At 58.9% G+C, this 17,735-nt stretch overlaps 1 protein-coding gene across 2 annotated transcripts in view; it reads right to left on the bottom strand.

Moving 5' to 3' along the window:
* CDC42BPB (CDC42 binding protein kinase beta) overlaps positions 1–17,735 on the bottom strand; it is a 57,403-nt gene that overhangs the window by 7,975 nt on the left and 31,693 nt on the right. For both annotated transcript variants that reach the window (XM_040975027.1, XM_040975028.1), the window contains exons 8-28: positions 17,431–17,679; positions 16,945–17,024; positions 15,353–15,519; positions 15,148–15,267; positions 14,146–14,279; positions 13,454–13,696; positions 12,152–12,262; positions 10,977–11,221; positions 10,113–10,218; positions 9,703–9,827; positions 9,435–9,540; positions 8,432–8,580; positions 7,544–7,638; positions 6,609–6,688; positions 4,236–4,325; positions 4,027–4,104; positions 3,028–3,133; positions 2,557–2,693; positions 2,090–2,229; positions 781–862; positions 6–222 (exon numbers count right to left, since the gene is read on the bottom strand). In XM_040975027.1, the coding sequence (XP_040830961.1) occupies positions 6–222; positions 781–862; positions 2,090–2,229; positions 2,557–2,693; positions 3,028–3,133; positions 4,027–4,104; positions 4,236–4,325; positions 6,609–6,688; positions 7,544–7,638; positions 8,432–8,580; positions 9,435–9,540; positions 9,703–9,827; positions 10,113–10,218; positions 10,977–11,221; positions 12,152–12,262; positions 13,454–13,696; positions 14,146–14,279; positions 15,148–15,267; positions 15,353–15,519; positions 16,945–17,024; positions 17,431–17,679 (2,860 nt within the window). The remainder of the gene's footprint in view (positions 1–5; positions 223–780; positions 863–2,089; positions 2,230–2,556; positions 2,694–3,027; positions 3,134–4,026; positions 4,105–4,235; positions 4,326–6,608; positions 6,689–7,543; positions 7,639–8,431; positions 8,581–9,434; positions 9,541–9,702; positions 9,828–10,112; positions 10,219–10,976; positions 11,222–12,151; positions 12,263–13,453; positions 13,697–14,145; positions 14,280–15,147; positions 15,268–15,352; positions 15,520–16,944; positions 17,025–17,430; positions 17,680–17,735) is intronic.

The following is a 17,735-nucleotide window of genomic DNA, read 5'->3' as shown; positions in this document are numbered from 1 at the left end:
CCCACCCACGATGGCGGCCGCCAGGACCGTCTTGAGGAGCGGCAGCGAGCTGTCGTAGGCCTCCTGCGGCACGTGTACCACCTGGCTCCGCAGTCGGTTTTTGTGCAGGATGGACTGCAGCCCCTCCAGAATGCCCACCCATTTCCTCTTCTCGTTCTCATTCTCCGTCAGGATGAGCAGTGAGCTGGTCTTGGCAGGAGTACCTAGCAGAGAGGCTGTCACCTTTGAGGGGACAGAACAAACAGCTGTGAGACCATGACCGAGCACCCACCCTGCCCGGCCCTGCCCCTGCCCAGCCCGGCCCCAGGCCTCCTGCTGATTCCTGGCTGTCTGTTGGTGACTAAGTGGGAGGCGTGTAGTGGAAACACCCTGCATGTCCTGTCCTGGTCACTTTCTTTATGCTGATCTTCCAGATTTGGGGTTGTTCCCTTGACTGTGACAAGCAAATGCAGACAGGGCGGGCAGCTAGTCCTGGAGGGACAGCGCCCAGAGCTGAGGGGCTCCTGCCCGCCGCACCCGTCGCAGCACGGATCACCTCAGTGCTGTTTCTGAAAACTGCTTCGGGTTCCAGGACACTATGAGCAGACTCCAGCCCTGACTCGGGGCTCATCCCCAGCTACACCCCAAAGCCTACGTGTCTAGCCCTTTCCTGTCCTGGCAGGTGCCAGGAAAGGGGACACAAAGGGCAGCAGTCACGTCTGACCACCTGGAGCTGCAGACGGTGCCAATCACCAGCCCAGCTGAGTGGTCAGCGAGGACAACACTCAAAGATGTCCTCACCCTGAATATACACGGGATGTCGCGGCGCGTGGCGTGGATGACGTCAGAGGCCAGGACTGAGCTCACAGAAAACTCTTCATCCCTGACAAGAAGCAAGCATTCAGAGCCCGGAGCAGGAGGGCATGGCCGGGCCGGCCCTTTCCCATCACAGCGCCTGCAGGGACCTGGCAGAGACAGCCTGGAGGTACAGGGCCCCCACACTGGCCTCATGCTGCTAGACACCCCAGAGACCTGACCCACAGGCCCACATCAGCAGTGTCACTCAGGGCCCAGAACATCGGAGACACTGTGCAGTGCCCAGCAGGGACACTCGTCCCGTCCCAAGTAACTGCGGCTCTTTTGGAGTGAGGTGGTGCTGCTACAGTGAATCAAGGTGCCGCCTACAGCACAGCATCACATGTGGCCGCTGGTTCTTGTCCCGGCTGCTCTACTTCTGATCCAGCTCCCTGCCTGTGGCCTGGGGAAGCAGTGGCTTCCTTCCCAGATGGCTCCTTGGGCCCCTGCACCCACGTGGGAGACTTGAAAGAAGCTCCTGGTTCTGGTTCTAGTCCAGCTCCAGCCACTGCAGCCACTTAGGGGGGGAGGTTTAACCAACGTATAGATTTTTTTTTCCTCCTCTTCTTTCAAATAAAATTAAAGAGAAAATGTGGCCCAAACACTGGCTCTGCACCTGCTGCAGTACAGTCCTGCCCTGGAAGACGTTAGGTGGGACAATGTCATCGTGTAGCCGGCATGGCTGGACGTCTGGAAGTGCCCATCCCCCAAGATCCAGTGCTGGAAACCGCATGTCCAGTCCAGGCCAGAGCAGGTGCTGTCCCATGGCGCACTGCATGATGGCAGCCAAGTGGCCCCACGTCCACGTTACAGAGGGCAACACGCTTGTCCTCCAGAGCCATCCTGGCGCCGCAGCCCAGGTGAGAAACACTCGGCCTGGTCCCAGGCCCTTGGCAGCTGGCTGCAGGCTGTGCCTCTGCTATGGTCCGTCTGAGCCCCACCCTGCACCCAGCTGGCTCCCTCCTCAAATGCTGCAATACTGGGGTGAGTCGGGAAGGCCATGACTCTCCCGTCCACTGTCTTTGCAAGGCGCCCCAGCAGCAGGCAGTCTACTGTGGGATGTGGTGCCCCATATGGTAGATGGCAGACAACGCCCAGCCCCGTGAGCTTTCAAGTTCTAAAACACCCAAAGCAGCAAAGCTCACAGCCAGTAAGTAGTGACCAAGCCTTCCCCTGTGGGAATCCTACAGTGAGAAAGGAGCTGATGTCATTCACAAGGGTGAGGGTCCCTGAGCTGACGGACCCTCACACCCACCTGAGGTCCAGGACGTGGCTGGCCATGACACCGGGCTGTGCAGACTTCCCCTCTGGCAGGTCATACAGGAATAGCTTGCAGTCACAGACCACTGCATACGCCCGCTGCCACCCCTTCTTGACCCCGCTGGGCTTGGGAACCTGCAGACCAATGACAACCACACCCCACCAGGCCCCTGGCTTACTGGAGGCTGCCCATTTCGCTGTGGCTGCAAAGGCTCAGCATGGGCAGCTGATGAGGCCGACGGCCACACTGCTACCAAGCACACGGTGTCTTTGGCCATAGTGGACAGATGCCGGGTCTGTTCTCTGACACTAAAGCCATTCAGCCCAGGACACACAGACAGGGCCCCCAATGTCCTCAGTCCCCCAGGAAACCCCACACCAGAGCTCTGGCTTCAAGAGCAGTGGGGTGCTTATCAGCCACACGAGTGGCAAAGGCCCCGCAAAAGGCCATGGCCCCCTTACCTTGACGTAGCCCTTGTAGGCCGTTCCTATGCCCCTCTGCACGTCCACACCCAGGGGCCTCTTGGACTGCTCAGGGGGGATGGGGCACACCTGGGGGGCGCTGTCTCTGCAGGCGATGTGGCAGGCAAAGGAGCACACTGCAAGGGATGGGAGTGGGGGTGACCCTCGGGCACCCCAGGACAAGACCAGAGACCTGGCACTGCGTGCACGTCACCCCGGGAGGACAGAGCTGGCCTTGTGGTTACCCAATTCTGATGAGCAGATTATTCCAAAGGAAACGTCTCTGTTCTCCCCGCAGCTTGGAGGAGACATGCAGGATGCTCCTTTGCACAGCACCCAGCAGCCCTTGCTCAGGAGCGGCCCAGAACTGTTGTTCACAAACCCTGGGCTGCTCACCCCCGAGGAGAGCCGCCATGAGCAGCCTGGTCCTTGCCCCTGCTGTGCCCACGAGGGACAGTGGAAGTCACTCACCCTCACAGGCGTAGCCCTGTCGGATGAGCCCCACCATCAGGGAGGTGCAGTGGCTGCACTGTGTGGGGCTGGGGAAGGACTTGATGCTGAACTGATGAGCCTTGGGCTAGAAGGAGAGGGACCATTAGCGTGAGGAGCAGAGCAGACAGCGTGTGGCCTGCAGCAGGACCCACACCGTGCAGGCCTCTGGCTAAAGCCCACCCATGCTTCCCTCCAGGCGGGCTGGGTCATGGCACCCTACCCAAGGACAGAGGGGTCAGCTAGATGGGATTCAGCTGCCCCCAGAGCAGCCCTGGCATGTGTGCCCAAGACACACAGGAAGTGCTCCTGAACTCCCAAAGTGGGAGGTTGGCACCTGGCACTCCCTCGGCCGGAACCCAACATCGGGCCAGGCTTGACCTGCATGGTGAGCAGGGAGCAGCTGGCCAGCCCTTGGCACCCCACCTGGCTATCAGATACATGCACACACAAGCCCTGTGTTTGTGGTCCTGGGCTCCGAGACTCTAATTCTTGTCCGGGAAACTTCACTCCTCCTGTTGAGGCCCGGCGCCAGCCAGCTCCCCTCACACAGTTCCACACCCATGCCAGGTGGGGAAATCCAGACACCCAGGGACCTGTGCAGCTCACATGACGGAGACTATGTCGGGCCCCAGGGGACAGACCTCGACCAAGAAGCAGACAGCTGGCCCATGCTGAGGGCAGAGCTTCCCAGACACACGAACAAGCCAGGGCTCAGAGCCACAGGACTCCTTTTACACTGAGCCCACGCCCTCAGACAGACACAGGGTGTCCACATGCTGGCAGCCAGTGGGGAAGAGCTGGCCAGACAGGAAGCCCTGGTGGCCACCTTGGCAGCAGGAGGTGAGGAAATGGGGTCAGGGGCTGCCTGCCATTCCAAACCAACAAAGCACAGGCACCAAGGCTCCCAGCATGTCCATCTTTGTTACAACAAAGGTATTTTCCAACACTGAGAGGTGCCCCGAGTGAGGAAGGCCTTACCTTTGGTCCAGCCAGGGCAAGGGCTGGCGTGGCGGGCAACGGCACAGCGGATGGCCTCTGTGACAGCCGACCCAGGTCCTAGGACACAAACAGGGCACAGGTGACCAAGAGCAACCTGGTGCATCTCTGATGTACTGCACTGCTGCTGTCTCACTCACGGCACAGGTGCGGCCCTAGCGGCGGCCCAGGACGCCGGCCAGAGCTCTCACCTCCTGCTGTTCTCCACTTGCGGCCACCGGGGTCTGGGGCGGTCCTTCCGGCTTGGCAGCCTGGGCTTCCTGCTCGCTGGCCAAAGTCGTCTACAAAAGGAAGACACAGGCTGTGGAGACCAGGCCCTGTCCTGGCTGTCACAGACCCTGCTCCCATGCTCTCCGCCAGGGCCTCTCCGGGGGCACTGCCTGGCCAGGGAAGGGCAGGGAGCCACGCCTGTTGGCTTGGGTCTGACTGCCTGGGCATGTCATCTCAACTCGCCAGTGCTGGGAACAAACAAGTGACCAAATGCTCAGGCCAGTGACTTCAGACAAAGGTTACAAACCCCATCTGGTGGGGCTCTCACACCAGTGCTGGGAGTAACACGACAGCCCCAAACTCCTCAAAACTCAAGCCACTGCACAAGGGGTTCCTGGACACTGAAGTTCCTCCAGCTACGGTGTTCACCCCACGCCCAAGGAGCAGAAGGAAGGCAACTGGGTTCAGGACACACAGCAGAATACCCACCCCGTGGCCCCAACGACATCAACACAGTCCCACCTGCTTAGGAGCCCCAGGAAGGTGAGGTAGCCCTGTGCCCACAAGCGCTCTTGGGACAGGCCAGCTCAGTTAGCTAATCATCAACATGTGAGCCAACATCCCCATAAATAAGACACATTAGGCAAGTTAAGATTTCCATTCTCAGAGGAATGAGCAGGGAATTAGTCATTTAATTTTAGCCCCACTAGGTTCATTTAGTCGATGAATTAATCAAAAGGATGCAAGCTGCTTGCGACGGGAGTGAGGAAGGCTGCACAGCAGTCACTTCCTCCCAAAGGGCTAGCAGAGAAGACGCGGGCGAGGAGAGGGAGTCCTCGGTGGGGAGGAGCAGAGCTCCACCGTACCCAGTGCTGCGGCATACCGCCCCTCCAATGCAGTAGCCCACCCGACCAGGCCAGCTGGAGCCGACAGAGCTGTACACACCCTGGTCACTCGGGGAGTTGGAAGAGGCTTGAGGAGCCGGGGAGGACGGGGCACAGTGTCCACACCACCCAATCTGGGCTCCATGGGACTGTGCTTCATTGTCCGCTGTCTCGGGAAGACAGGCCATCTGCAGCAATGGGTTCGTCAAGGGGCTAAATGCACTTGCTCCTTAAACTGAGGCCTCTACAGACCCTGATCTTACTGTTCCATACTGCTCTCCTCCTTTTTAAATTTGTGTACTTGAATGAGAAACAGAGGCAGAGAGAACTCCATGTCCCGAGTGACTCTCCAAAATGCCCACAACCGCTGTGCTATCTGCACCAGGACTTCAACCCAGGCCCCCACGTGGCTGGCATGGACCACCAACCTTGAGACTCTACTTCCTGCTTCCCAGGGTGTGCACACGTGTCACCCACCAGTAAGACCCAACAACCATTTCTGCTCCACACTGTGTGCCCAGAGTGGCTGCTGGCCACGAGCCTGCTTGGTCCAGACGAGGCTGGCCGGATGGGCACACATTGACTGGGAGCAACTGCAGCAGAAGCTATGATCAAACGATGCACTCAGGCAGAGGCCCCACCGTCTGCGGGGCCACACCGTCTGCGGGGCCACATACCCCCCCAGGGACACACTGTAGGAGGCATTTGTTCCAGACACGCATGGCCGAGGCAGGGCTGGCATCCCTGTGAACCCCACTAGGAGTCCCGCTGCCCCACTCTGCTCACGTGCATGGCAGGGAGACCCAGATGGAGCTCCAGGCTCCTGGCTTCGCCTGGCCAGAGGACATCTGGGGAGTGACCCAGCAGACCAAAAACTGTCTCACTCTAGTTCTGCCATTCAAGGGACCAAGGAACGGGGAGGAAGCAGGAGGCCCTCTGTGACGAACGCTGCTGTGCAGGTCCGCACGTGGGACAGCGAGCGTCCTGCCCCAGTGCTGACTGCTCAGGGCGTCTGTGCACACACCCACAGCGCCCACCCTACAACTTTCCTGCAGGGTCAAACTTTTCTAAACATAAAGTCAGAAAACCAGAGTGCCTGCACTGATCCCGCTGCCGAGCTTTGCTCTCGGTTCTCTGGATTGCTGGCTTGCTCCCAGCGGTCCCCGGGCAGGGTGCGCCTCCCGGGACTGCCAACAGCAGCCTCTACCCTGGACGCTGAGGCCTGGTGCCGAGCGGATATCACAGCCCCCTCTCCCGCCCAGCATGCAGACCAGTGACAGGAATGATGACGCGTGCTTGTCTGCTTTAGGTGAGAAGCTGCATTTAGACTGTCTCCACAGCAGCAGTCCGGGAGCCCCGAGCTCTCCCCTCCACAGCGGTCATGGCCACGGGCAGCCCAGGTCAGTGACAGGCTCAGCACAGCATCAGTGGCGATGTCCAACTCCTCCATCGCTGGAGGCAGTCACTTACTCTGAATGTCAGGTCGTGGGCCAGAGGCGCAGTGTTGAAGTACTCCAAAATGGCTTCCTGGAAATCTGGAAGCTTGAGCCCTGCAAAAGCAACAGACGGTCCAGGTGAGCAGCTGTGACTCTCAACCTGAGGTCACCAATGTCACCTCTCCCCTAAGTTCACAGATCACTCCGAGAAGGTCCTGGGCAGGCACCACGGGACGCCCCAGAGCCAGGCACAGCAAGCCAAGTCCTCCAGAAGAAGAACTGGGGACCTGGAGCGGACAGCAGGTACGCGGCCATGAGTGGACCGTGACACACACGGAAGGCGGCATGGGACTGTCAGTCACAACCCCAATCTCCAGCCGTGTGTGGGGAGCTCCGAGGGGGTCAGTCGCCTGAGCTGTGTCCAGGAAGCCTGGCCCAGCCGGGAGTAAACTAGGGTGAGCCCTGCGCAGCTAGGCTGGCAAATGAGTTCTTGCAACTAAAGTAGGAAAAGCCTGGTATATCGGGCGCAAAATTCAGGAACTTCACTTGGGGAGCAGGGAGAGACAAACCAGAAATAAACGAAAGGCTGTAACTCCTAACACACAAAACCTTCTAGAAATTTCTTGGAAATTGGCAAACAGCTTACACCATGATGCTGTCTCGCTGTGAAGCTGACTTGCCGTGAGCTGCGGGAGGCCATGGGCTCCCGGCATGCCCTTGCAGGCCTGCCCTGGCTTCTGACACAAAGGCTCTGTGTGGACGGTGCCCGGCTCAAGGGCTGCAGCACCAAGGGCTCAGGACGTGTCCCAATGCTGTCTGGTGGCACCCCACCCCCAGCACAGCAGGTGCACAACACAAGGCTGTTGCCCTGAGAGTAACTTGCAAATGCACTCGAGTGGAAAGCTGGAATCTGAAAGCAAGAAAGAGAAGCCACCTCCTTTAACCCTGAGGTTCCGGCTCTTAAGTTACCTGTATCTGCTCTAAACTTTTCTTCCATCTTTTTCTTCAGATTCTCCATTTCTTCTAGTAGTTCTCGGTTCTTGGCTTCAGAGTCCTTTAGTTTACTGAAGATCAAAAGGAAACAGTTTTCATGGCACTAGCAGAGGACAGTGCCAGGGCAGGGCGGGGCCTTTGCTGCCTGGCGCTTGCTGCACGGGCCAGAGCCTCCAGCAAGGAGCTGGCGGTCGCAGCTGGTCAGAGCCCACCTGGGAAAGCCCTCCAGATCCTGCGGCTCCCCATGCTCTGAGCACGGGTGGTCAGAGCAGTCCAGCCATGCCCAGGGAGTTGGCCAGGGCCTGCGGGTTCTGACTTGAAGCCAGGCAGTGGACACAGGGTGTGTGGCTGCCGCCAAGCATCAGCAGGCGACACTGGCCAGCAGCCAGCTGTGTCCCAGCCAGTAGGAGGCAGGCAGGGATCTTGGCAGCCTGGGTGCAGGGCAAACACGTGACTGCTATGTACATTTTAAATTCCAAACTGATGGGATTTTGGGGCTTGGTAACTGTCCCTCCCAAGCAATCGTGTCCTGCTCATGGCAGACCCACAGGCATGGCTGAACCCGTCACATATGTGGTCTCCTATGGCCACTTCAACTTACTGTTATTCCAAACCATTGTACTTCCATTTATAAATACTAGCTCTTGGAAACTTGCCCGTTAGTACACCTAACAGCACTGACACGCACAGGAAGCAAGAGGGCGCCCATCTGTTGTTTGGCTGCAGCTTTGCCACATAGCACATCCAGGAACCTGGGTGCCATGCTCACAGTCTCGGGGCCCAGGGTGCATCCCCAGGCTTGCCCCACCGCCTCCCACAGCTGCCCCCGCCCCTGCGCTCCCCCATCGGAGAAGCAGCACGCACCTCTCCAAGGAGAGGTTTGCGTCCTTGGTCTCACGCAGCTCGTCCTGCACCAGCTGCTTGGCCCGGAGCTCAGCCTCGAGCGCCGACTGCAGCTCCAGACGCGCCGACATGTCGAGCTTCTGGCTGCGCCGGACCTTCCACAGAGGGTCCTTCAGCCGGGGGTAAGACAGGCGGTAAACACACACGGAACCCCCCGTTGGTGCAAACCAGTGCCACCTGCTCAATGACTTCATTCACTCACTGACTGGTTCATCGTCAAGGGGCCAAAATGCCCAAGAGCCCAGCCGAGGCTCCCACATGGGTGATGGGGCCCCAAGTCCTTCAGCCCGCACAGAAGGAGCTGGATGGGAAGTGCAGTGGTCAGCACTCGAAGCTGCACTCTGAGGGGGTGGCCACGGAAGAGGGCCCACGACATGGGAGGCGCGCACAGCGCTCCGGGCTCCTGGCTCCGCCCTGACTGTGGTGGCCATTCGAGGAACCAGCATATGGGAGAGATCTCCCTCTTCTGTCACTCCATTTTTTCAAATAATGGGACAGATGAATCTTATTTTAAAATAAACTGGTAAGAAAGGGAGGAATGATGGAATAGCCTAGAATGAAGGGAATCCCGGACGCAGTGGGTAGAGAGCCACTGCCTGCGGCCAGCCAGGGCCGCTGTTACAGGGCATGCGAGCTGACCACAGGGCAGGGACCTAAGCCTGGGCATCCTTGGTGGGAATTCAGCCTCCACACCAAACGCCCCTGTTCTGGGTGTATGTAACAGGTCGAGCTGGCCCCAGGAAGACAGTGTGGCAGGTACCTCACCCAGGGGAACATGCACTGGGCAGGAGTCCTCGCACTGCTGCGGCTTCTGAACCATGACTTTCTGACAGCTGACCAGAGGCAGCATTTTGCAGCTGGACTCGGCACCCCCCCAAGGAAGCGCCCACAAAGCTCTCTGAAGTGGCACCCCTGCCCAAGAGCGGGCTAACCACAAAGGCGCAGGTTCTCCCACAGCACCCACCAGAGTTCTGGAGCCGAGGCTGCAGCTCCTCAGATTCTCCAGCTCCTCCGCCATCTTCGAAGCCAGAGCCTGCAGGTAGCCACGGGCGTCCTTCTCGTCGCTGACCCTGGGCCGAGGGGGAACATGCGCCACCCTCAGGCAGGTACGAGCAGGGCTGCCTCCCGTCCACACCCTTGGTCCCGAGTGGAGATGCCCCCTCCTCACAACCTGGGGAGCTGGCGTGGGCCTCGCCCAGCTGCAGCACCTGCGGCGTGGTGGACAGACCTACCACTGAATGATCTCGGCAATCTGGGCCTCCCAGTGTGCGGCCGACTCCTTCTTGGAGGCCAGATCCTGCAGCTCTCCCTCCAGCTGTCTGTTTTGAGCCGTGAGTTTGTCCACAAAGGAACAAAGCTGAAAGCAAACAATTCCACCACTCAACCCTTTGATGGCATCCTTCAATAGACGGCAGCATTAAGACACAGATCTCAAGAGGCAGACACTTCCAGTCCAGTTCAAGAAGGACCTGCGGCTGCATCTGCCACAGGTCGCCCGGCACGCACGGCCGGGCGGGGCAGAGCCCAGCACTTCCGCTACGAGCAGCTGTCAGCAGAACCAAAGCATCCCACTAAAAGGCCCAACAGGCTTTCAAATCAAATACTGAAAACAGCCACCCAGCTCTGTGTGAAGTCACACTACCTTCTCATTGTCAGCAGTTAACTTTCTGTTCTCGTCAAGCAGCAGAGCTCTTTCCCGCTCGAACTGAGCTTTGACTGTGCCCACTGCTTCCTCCAGCTCGTTATGCCTGCGGAGACAGAGGGGGAAGCAGCTGTACAAGTTTCTGGAGTTGGGCCGGTGCAGTGGCTCAGCAGGCTAATTCTCCATCTGCAGCACTGTCATGCTCATATGTGTGCTAGTTCTAGTCCCGGCAGCTTCACTTCCCATCCAGCTCCCTGCCCCGCTTGTGGCCTGGGAAAGCAGTCGAGGACGGCCCACAGCCTCGGGACCCTGCACCCGCGTGGGAGACCTGGAAGAGGCTTCTGGCTTCGGAGCAAGCTCTGGCCATTGAAGCCATTTGAGGAGTGGGCCAGTGCATGGAAGATCTTTTTCTCTATATCTCCTTCTCTCTGTAGATCTTTTAAACAAAAATAAATAATCTACGTGTGTGTGTGTATACTTATACATGCATATATATACATATTTTTCCCCCAAAAGAAGAGGCTCCCAGCTTGCCGGCTCGGCGGCACAGTGGGCCCAGACTACCTCCTATAATGCAGGATGCCATGCAGGCAGCACTTCAAGACATGACTGCTAACTTCTGATCCAGCTCCCTCCTACTGCACCACGGAGGGCACCAAAAGGCCGCCCAAGGGCTTGGTGTGCTGTCCCCCTTGGGAGACCCAGGGGAAGGCCTGGCTCCCCGCTCCGGGCTGGCCCAGCCTTGGCCACTGCAGTCATTGGATGAACCAGCAGACACAAGCTCTCTCTCCTGTTCTCTGTAACTCTGCCTTTCAAAGAGGCCCCCAGCGCTGCCGCTGCCCGAGTCCCCCCTGCGGGACTCACCGCTCCCGCCTGCACTTCTCCAGCTTGTCCTTAAGCATCAGGACCTCCTTCTGCAAGGCTAGCTGGTGGCTCTCCGAGTCGTGCACCTCCTTTTTCACGTTTTTCACTTCCAGCACGTGGGAGGCTTCGCGACGCACCAGCTCCTCTTCGTAGAACAAGACTTTCTTCTCCAGCTCAGACTTGATTTTGGACATCTCCTGCTGATGCTCCGAGACAGCGGCTGGGCCCCGGCTCCCCTGCTTCACCTGGGCAGAGGTGGGACATGAGGGGCGCTGTGGCCCAGGGCTACGGGCCGTGCACAGCGCTAATGCCCATGACACCCTCCAGGCAACAGGCTCCTTCTAGGAGATGTGTGGCCGACCACAGGGGTCACAGGGCCAGCCGCTCTGACCAATCACTGGAGTCTGTTCCGCCCTGCCATGGCCATGTGTCACCAGTTCTTCCATGTATGGATATTCCTGGGGTTGGGGTGACTCGGGATACACCAAGGTTTTGGCTCCCACAATACAGCCAAGGTCACTCGCACAACCAGCCAATAAGCTACAAGATGCTCACATGGCAGTGTGATAAGGAGAAGGGAGGGGCTGAAGGAGCAGTTAGGGGAGCAGCTCCGAGGCTGGGGAGAACAGCACCGGAGAGGCCCAAGGCACAGGCAGGAGGGCAAGGGTGCAAGAGGCAGGGAAGAGGGGCACTCAGCACGGGCATGCAGGGCCCCGGGCAGCCAGGGGGCAGGGGCTCAGCACGGGCACGCAGGGCCCCGGGCAGCCAGAGGGCAGGGGCTCAGCACGGGCACGCAGGGCCCCGGGCAGCCAGGGGGCAGGGGCTCAGCACGGGCACAGCAAGAAGCCTGAACTAGAAGCGGCAGGTTAGTGAGGAGCAGAGGGAAACAGCCATAGCCGAGCCGCAGTTTGCTCAGAAGACCCTGACATCCCCATGCACACCTACAGTGCTGCCAGCTCCCTCCCCGGGCTCCCTTCCATGAGTACGGGGCTTTTTAAGGAGCTAGACACCACAAGGCAGAGAGATGTTAGCCCAGCAGGATGACCAGCAGCTGTCTGGGGCTGGCATGCAAGGGGCACAGAAATGCGCTTTGCTCCCACGGAGGCAAGGCTCAGGCCCCTGCTGGCCCGTGGGAATGACCGCCCTGCAGCCCGGAAGCCGCCAGCCGGCACTACCTTGAGAGCCTCGAGCTCACTCTCCAGCTGCTTGCAGAAGCTCTCGCTGTGCTCACGCAGCTTGCGCTCCTTGGAGGCCTCAGCCACAGCGTCTTCAAGCTGCGCTTCCAACTGCAGGAACAGAACAGAGCCTGCCTCAGCAGCGAGCTCTCACCACGGCGCCTTCAGCAAACCGCTGCTTCCAGGGCTTCACTGGTTCAAATTCTCTCTGAACTGAGACTGAAATCAAATTCCCAGGAAGGATGCTGACCTGCACATACAAGTACTTCTGCTACCTGTAGGATACTGCTTTGCTTTTCAACAGCAAGTTTTAAATACGCATAAGTGGGAGAGGGGTGTGGCCTGACCATGGCGTGCCCAGCACACAACCCAGCCACTGCAGCCCGAGTGTAGACCATTACCAGCTCGCTCGCTGGCTCCTGTAAGGAAACAGCCATCCTCAGGGGCTTCACTAACTCAAGTTGGGTATGACTGCGACTATAAAAATGCCTGGTTGGGCCCAGTGCAATAGCATAGCAGTTAAAGTCCTCTCCTTGAACACGCCAGGATCCCATATGGACGCCGGTTCTAACCCCGGCAGCCCCACTTCCCAATCCAGCTCCTTGCTGTGGCCTGGGAAAGCAGTGGAGGACGGTCCAAAGCTTGGGACCCTGCACCCACATGGGAGACCCGAAGAAGCTCCTGGCTCCTGGCTTTGGATTGGCTCAGCTCTAGCTGTTGCAACCGCTTGGGGAGTGAATCACTGAATGGAAGATCTTCCTCTCTGTCTCTCCTTCCCTCTGTATATCTGCCTTTGCAATAAAAAATAAATAAATATTTTTTTAAAAGTGAGTAGAATTCTAAAAAAAAAAAAAAGTGTCTGGTTTACAAAATAAACAAGAAAACAGCATTCTGAGACCTGAGGAGTAAGGACCCACGGCCCGGGCGGAGTGAAGGCACAGGCGCACAGGCCCACGCACCGACCTCACCGGCCCTTCCCGGGTGCCACCTGCAGGAGGCCTGTCTCCCACCGGCTCCTCCACGGCAAGAGCACACCAGGACGCCGGCTCAGCAGACACCCTTTCTCACCCAAGATAGAAAGCTATTGTCATCCAAAACGTTCCTCCCTGGGTGGGGTGGGGTCTCCTAGGGGCCACACCACGGCTCAGCACCAAGACAGTGTCCTACCTACAAACGGAGCACATCAGGGGCCTCCCACAGCAACTTCACAGACGGACCTTGACGGCCAAGGACTATAGGCATGCAGCTCTGGTTCTGTGGCTGCACGAGGCAGTCAGCCTGCCGGCCCGGCCCGCCCAGTACCTCTTTGCGGAGTTTCTCAGACCTGCGGCTCTCCTGCCGCAGCGTGTCCATCTTCTGCATGGCTACCTCCACCTCCTCCTCCTTGTCCCGCAGCTGCCGCGCCACCTTCTGCCTCTGCGAGCGCAGCTCAGCCATGCGCTCGTTGAGCTCCGAGAACTCCTGCAGGGCCAGCTTGCGCTGCTGGTGCACATCTTTGAGTTCCTTGGCCTGGGATTTCAACCGCTCAGATGCTTCTGCCAATTGCTGCAGAGGAAGGCCAGAACTGCTGTGGCACCTTGGAGAGCGCCTGGGCCCTGTCCCCGGGCCACGCTCAGCACACAGGGCGTCGGCGTGAGACGCTGCACAGTCACACTGGACAGCCGAGCCCTAATCAAGTCTGCAGCCAGGTGCTGGCCACCACTAGCCACAGACGAGTCTCAGCAAGCTGCTGGGCTTGAAACCCCTCCTGTCTTAGGGCACGTAAACCACAGGTTCAAGAACGGTGTAGTGAGCAAGGCTGCCACAGTCAGCGCCAGCATCCTAAATGACCACTGGCGCATGTCCCTGCTGCTCCACAGAACAGTCCCGCTTTCTTGCACGGTCAGCTGCAGTGACGATGGTCACATGGGTGCCGGTCGCAGGCAGGGATCTGGGACCTGGATGTAGCCCAGGGGCCACCCTGGAGGAGGGGCCGAACAGGCCTCACACGGTACCTTGTGCAAGTCGTCCTTCTCCTGCCGTGCCAGGCGACACTGCTTCTCCAAGCCCCTCAGCCGCTGCGCGCAGTCCTCATGCTCCTGGCGGAGCACGACCGTGTCCTCCAGCTGGCGCTCGAGCCTGCTCGAATCTGACACAGAGACATCACTGAGCTCCTTGCCCGAGTGACGCCACGGCTTTGCTCTGGGGACTGCTGGACACACACCGGGCACCCCACTGACCCATCTGTGCCTCCCCTGCTGAGCGGCTCAGTGGCTCGGAGGCCTTGGGCAGTGCCAGTCCTCAGCCTGTGTGGCTCTGAATGCTGTAGCTGGCACCACACTCAGAGTGCAATAAAGGCCTGTAAATAACTGGTTCTTTCAAAACTTTTTTCTGAGGAGACAGGTTCAAGGTGTGACTCTGAGTGACAAGGTTTAAATATCACTTTTTCTCTGGGAGTCTACTGACTCAGGGGTGTCAACAGGAGGAGACGCAGGTCTAGGACCTCCCACGTGGTGGCCCACAGTCACCGCGGGAAGGAAGCAGCAGACAGCCCGTGTATCTGCGGGTAAAGCAATAGGCCTGGGGCCGGACCGGGGCGCAGCCAGTGGAGGTGCCACCTGCACTGTGGCATCCTTCTGGGCACATGTTCAATGCCCAGCTGCTTCCTATCCTGCTCCCTGCTAATGGCCTGTGAAGGCAGTGGAGGGTGGTCCAGGGACTCCTGGCTCCTGGCTTCCCCACAGCAGAAACCTGGCCATTGCAGCCATTTGAGGAGTGACTCAAGGGATGGCTGAATGTAGCAAACAGGTGCAATGGTCCAGACACTGAGGTATCAGGACCCCAAGCGGCTTTGCTAATGTTGAAGCTCCTGGGGCTGCCTTACCTTAAGAAAAAAGGTTCAGAAAAAAAGGTGCACTGGCAAGTTCAACGTGGAAGAGCAAAAGCGCAGCTGGGCCTGAGGGTGCGTCCCCGCCTCGCCCCCGTCCTCTCCATCTCCTGTCCAAGCAGGCTCTTACCTGCTACCTTACTCCTCAGCCGTTCAATTTCTTCATTGAGTTTTTTTATCTCTTTGTCGCGGCTGGAGCTGCTCAGGGTCCGAGTGGAGCCATGAAGAGACTGCACGGTCTGCGTGGACTCTGAGGAGGGCACAGTATGAGCAGTGGGCCACAGAGGGGACGGACTGGGCCACGCTGCCCTGCCCGCAGCACGCAAGCCCCTCACCTTGCAGCTTCCGGCTCAGCTCCAGCTTCTCCTGTACCAGTCTGCGGGTCCCCCTCTCGTAAGCCTCGGCCTGCAGGCTGTTCCCCAGGTCCCGCTGCACGTTGTCACCCTCGCTCAGCGTGTGCGTCTGCATGATGCTCCTCAGGGAGCCGCGGTCAGAAAAGCAGCTGTGGGCAGAGCAGAGGCCGTGCTGGCACCGAGCCGACACTGCACCCAGTGCCAGAGCCAGACAGGTACCTGCCTGCCGGGGGCACGCCCAGACCAAGTCAGGCCGGGCGCCGCTCAGTGCCACTCATGCCACACCATCCACCCAGGAGGGCGAAGGCAGCAGTGTCACGTGACGGCTGTCTTTACCACGTTGTAACCCGGGCAGCAGAGGTCACCAGCTGGCTCTGCAACTTGCTGGTCACTCACAACGAACCAGTAGTGGCCATGTTCGTGTGCAGACTGAAGCAGCCTAACTCTTGGGCTGCCTATCTTTGAATTATTTAGTTCTGTCTGGCTCTTTATGTGACAGCAACATCAGAAAAACGGTTTTGAGTTTCCGGGCCTGCACGTACACTCATGTATCCATTCACACGAGGGCCCTGCTGGCCAAGGTCACAGAGAGAACCTGAGACACCTGCCACCACACAGCAAGGCCTTGAGCTGCATGTGAGACACATTCCTGGGGGTTGGGCCCACGCACACCTGCTCACCCTGACTGTGCCGCCCAGACCTCTGACAGTCAAGAAGCGGTGCCCAAATATCAGCTGCCACGAAGCCGTGAGCCCAGGGCATGGGGGATCTCTCCCCTCCTCCCCACCCCTGGCCTCTCCCCTCGGTCGCAGCCTCCTTTCCAGAACCAAGTGGACACCCCTGGCAACTCCCTTCACAGAGGCCCACCCAGGACAGAAGTCAATGGGGTGATCAGAGCCATGGGCAGGTGCCCCCGATGCAGCTTCCATGGTCGGTGCCATAAACAGAATGAGGAAACTGAAGTGAAAGCATTCACACAGTGAGCAATGCTCTCAGGGGGCCGGCCTGCCAGGCACAACGGAACCCCTGCCAAGGCGGCTGTGCCAGCTGCCACGAGACCAAGTCTGCAACACCAGCAGCCTACCAGTGTGACATCAGCCAAGTTCCACGGTGGCCTGGCCCTGCTGACACTGGCATGAGCTGAGTGCAGCTGCCCATTTGCAAAGGGCTGGAGGAAAAGACTGAAACAGAACCACAAAGCCTACAGTACAGACAGTACCGTGTAGCCACAGCCCTCAAGACTGTGCTGTGGGGAGACTTCCAGTGCCCTGGGCACCACGGTGTAAGCGTGCAATGCACACACTCACACACACGGTCAACAAAACAAGTGAAGCAGCAACACATGACTGACACGGTGCAGGGAGCGCAGGGCGCAGCGCCTCAGTGGATCACAAGCAACACCTGGCCAACAGCTCAGCCGCATGCGGTGACTGTGACCTCACAAGGCCACTCCTGCGTCTGCACACCACATCGCCCCATAATCAAGTGTGCACTCACAGGACAAAGACCCTCCTGGCGAGAGCACACTGGGACGTAACAAGCTCTTCTTTCCCAGGGGAGGCAAACACACATACCTCTCTGTTGTGAAGGTAAAACCAATGAACGGCAGATGCAATCCAGAAAAGCCTGTGTGAGAACCGGGAGGTAGTACTTCCTGCGAAAGAACACACACACAGCACTAGTGAAGTCGGTATTCAGGCAGACAGGGCAGGAGGGGAGGAGGGGACAGTCCTAGCACAGAGACCAGGGCCAGTGCTGTGGTTCAGCTTCGCATCCAACTCCTGGCTGCTCTACTTAGGATCCTACTTCCTGCCGAAGCAGAAGAGGACAGGCCAAGAGTCTGGGTGACCACGGGAGATGCAGAAGCCGCTGGCTCTGGCTGCAGCTGGCCCAGCCCTGCTGTCACAGCACAGTGAAGCAGTGTACGACATTTCTCTTCTCCCCCTTCCCTAATTCAACCTTTCAAATAAACACATCTGTTAACCAGTTAGGCTGGCAGTATCACTCTCATCTGTGTGCAACCAGCCCACTCTGAGCAAACTGACCGTACCCCCACTCACAGTGTTTCTTAGCATGTCATCGTCTACGTCGAAATTGGAGGTATCGGAAGGGCTGCTCACGTCCGGGATGTACGGGGCCTCCAGGCTCCGGATATTCTCCCAGTCCAAGCCCTCAAAGAACGCGTGCTTCTTGAAGTCCTCGATCCCGTTCTGCCCGAGCCGGCGCTCCCGGCTGCAGATCAACCTCTGGATGAGGTCCTTGGCTTCCTCGGAGACGTCTGTGACGTGGGACGGGAACTGAAATCGCTCCTGGGGGAGAGGCAGGTGGACACGTCCCAGAGTGCGTGGCACCACACCCAGCCACG

Source organism: Ochotona curzoniae, unplaced genomic scaffold (assembly GCF_017591425.1).
Source record: "Ochotona curzoniae isolate NIBS_2020 unplaced genomic scaffold, NIBS_Ocur_1.0 contig_2688, whole genome shotgun sequence".
In the NCBI taxonomy this organism is placed as follows: domain Eukaryota; kingdom Metazoa; phylum Chordata; class Mammalia; order Lagomorpha; family Ochotonidae; genus Ochotona; species Ochotona curzoniae.
This window is presented reverse-complemented; position numbering and strand designations above follow the sequence as displayed.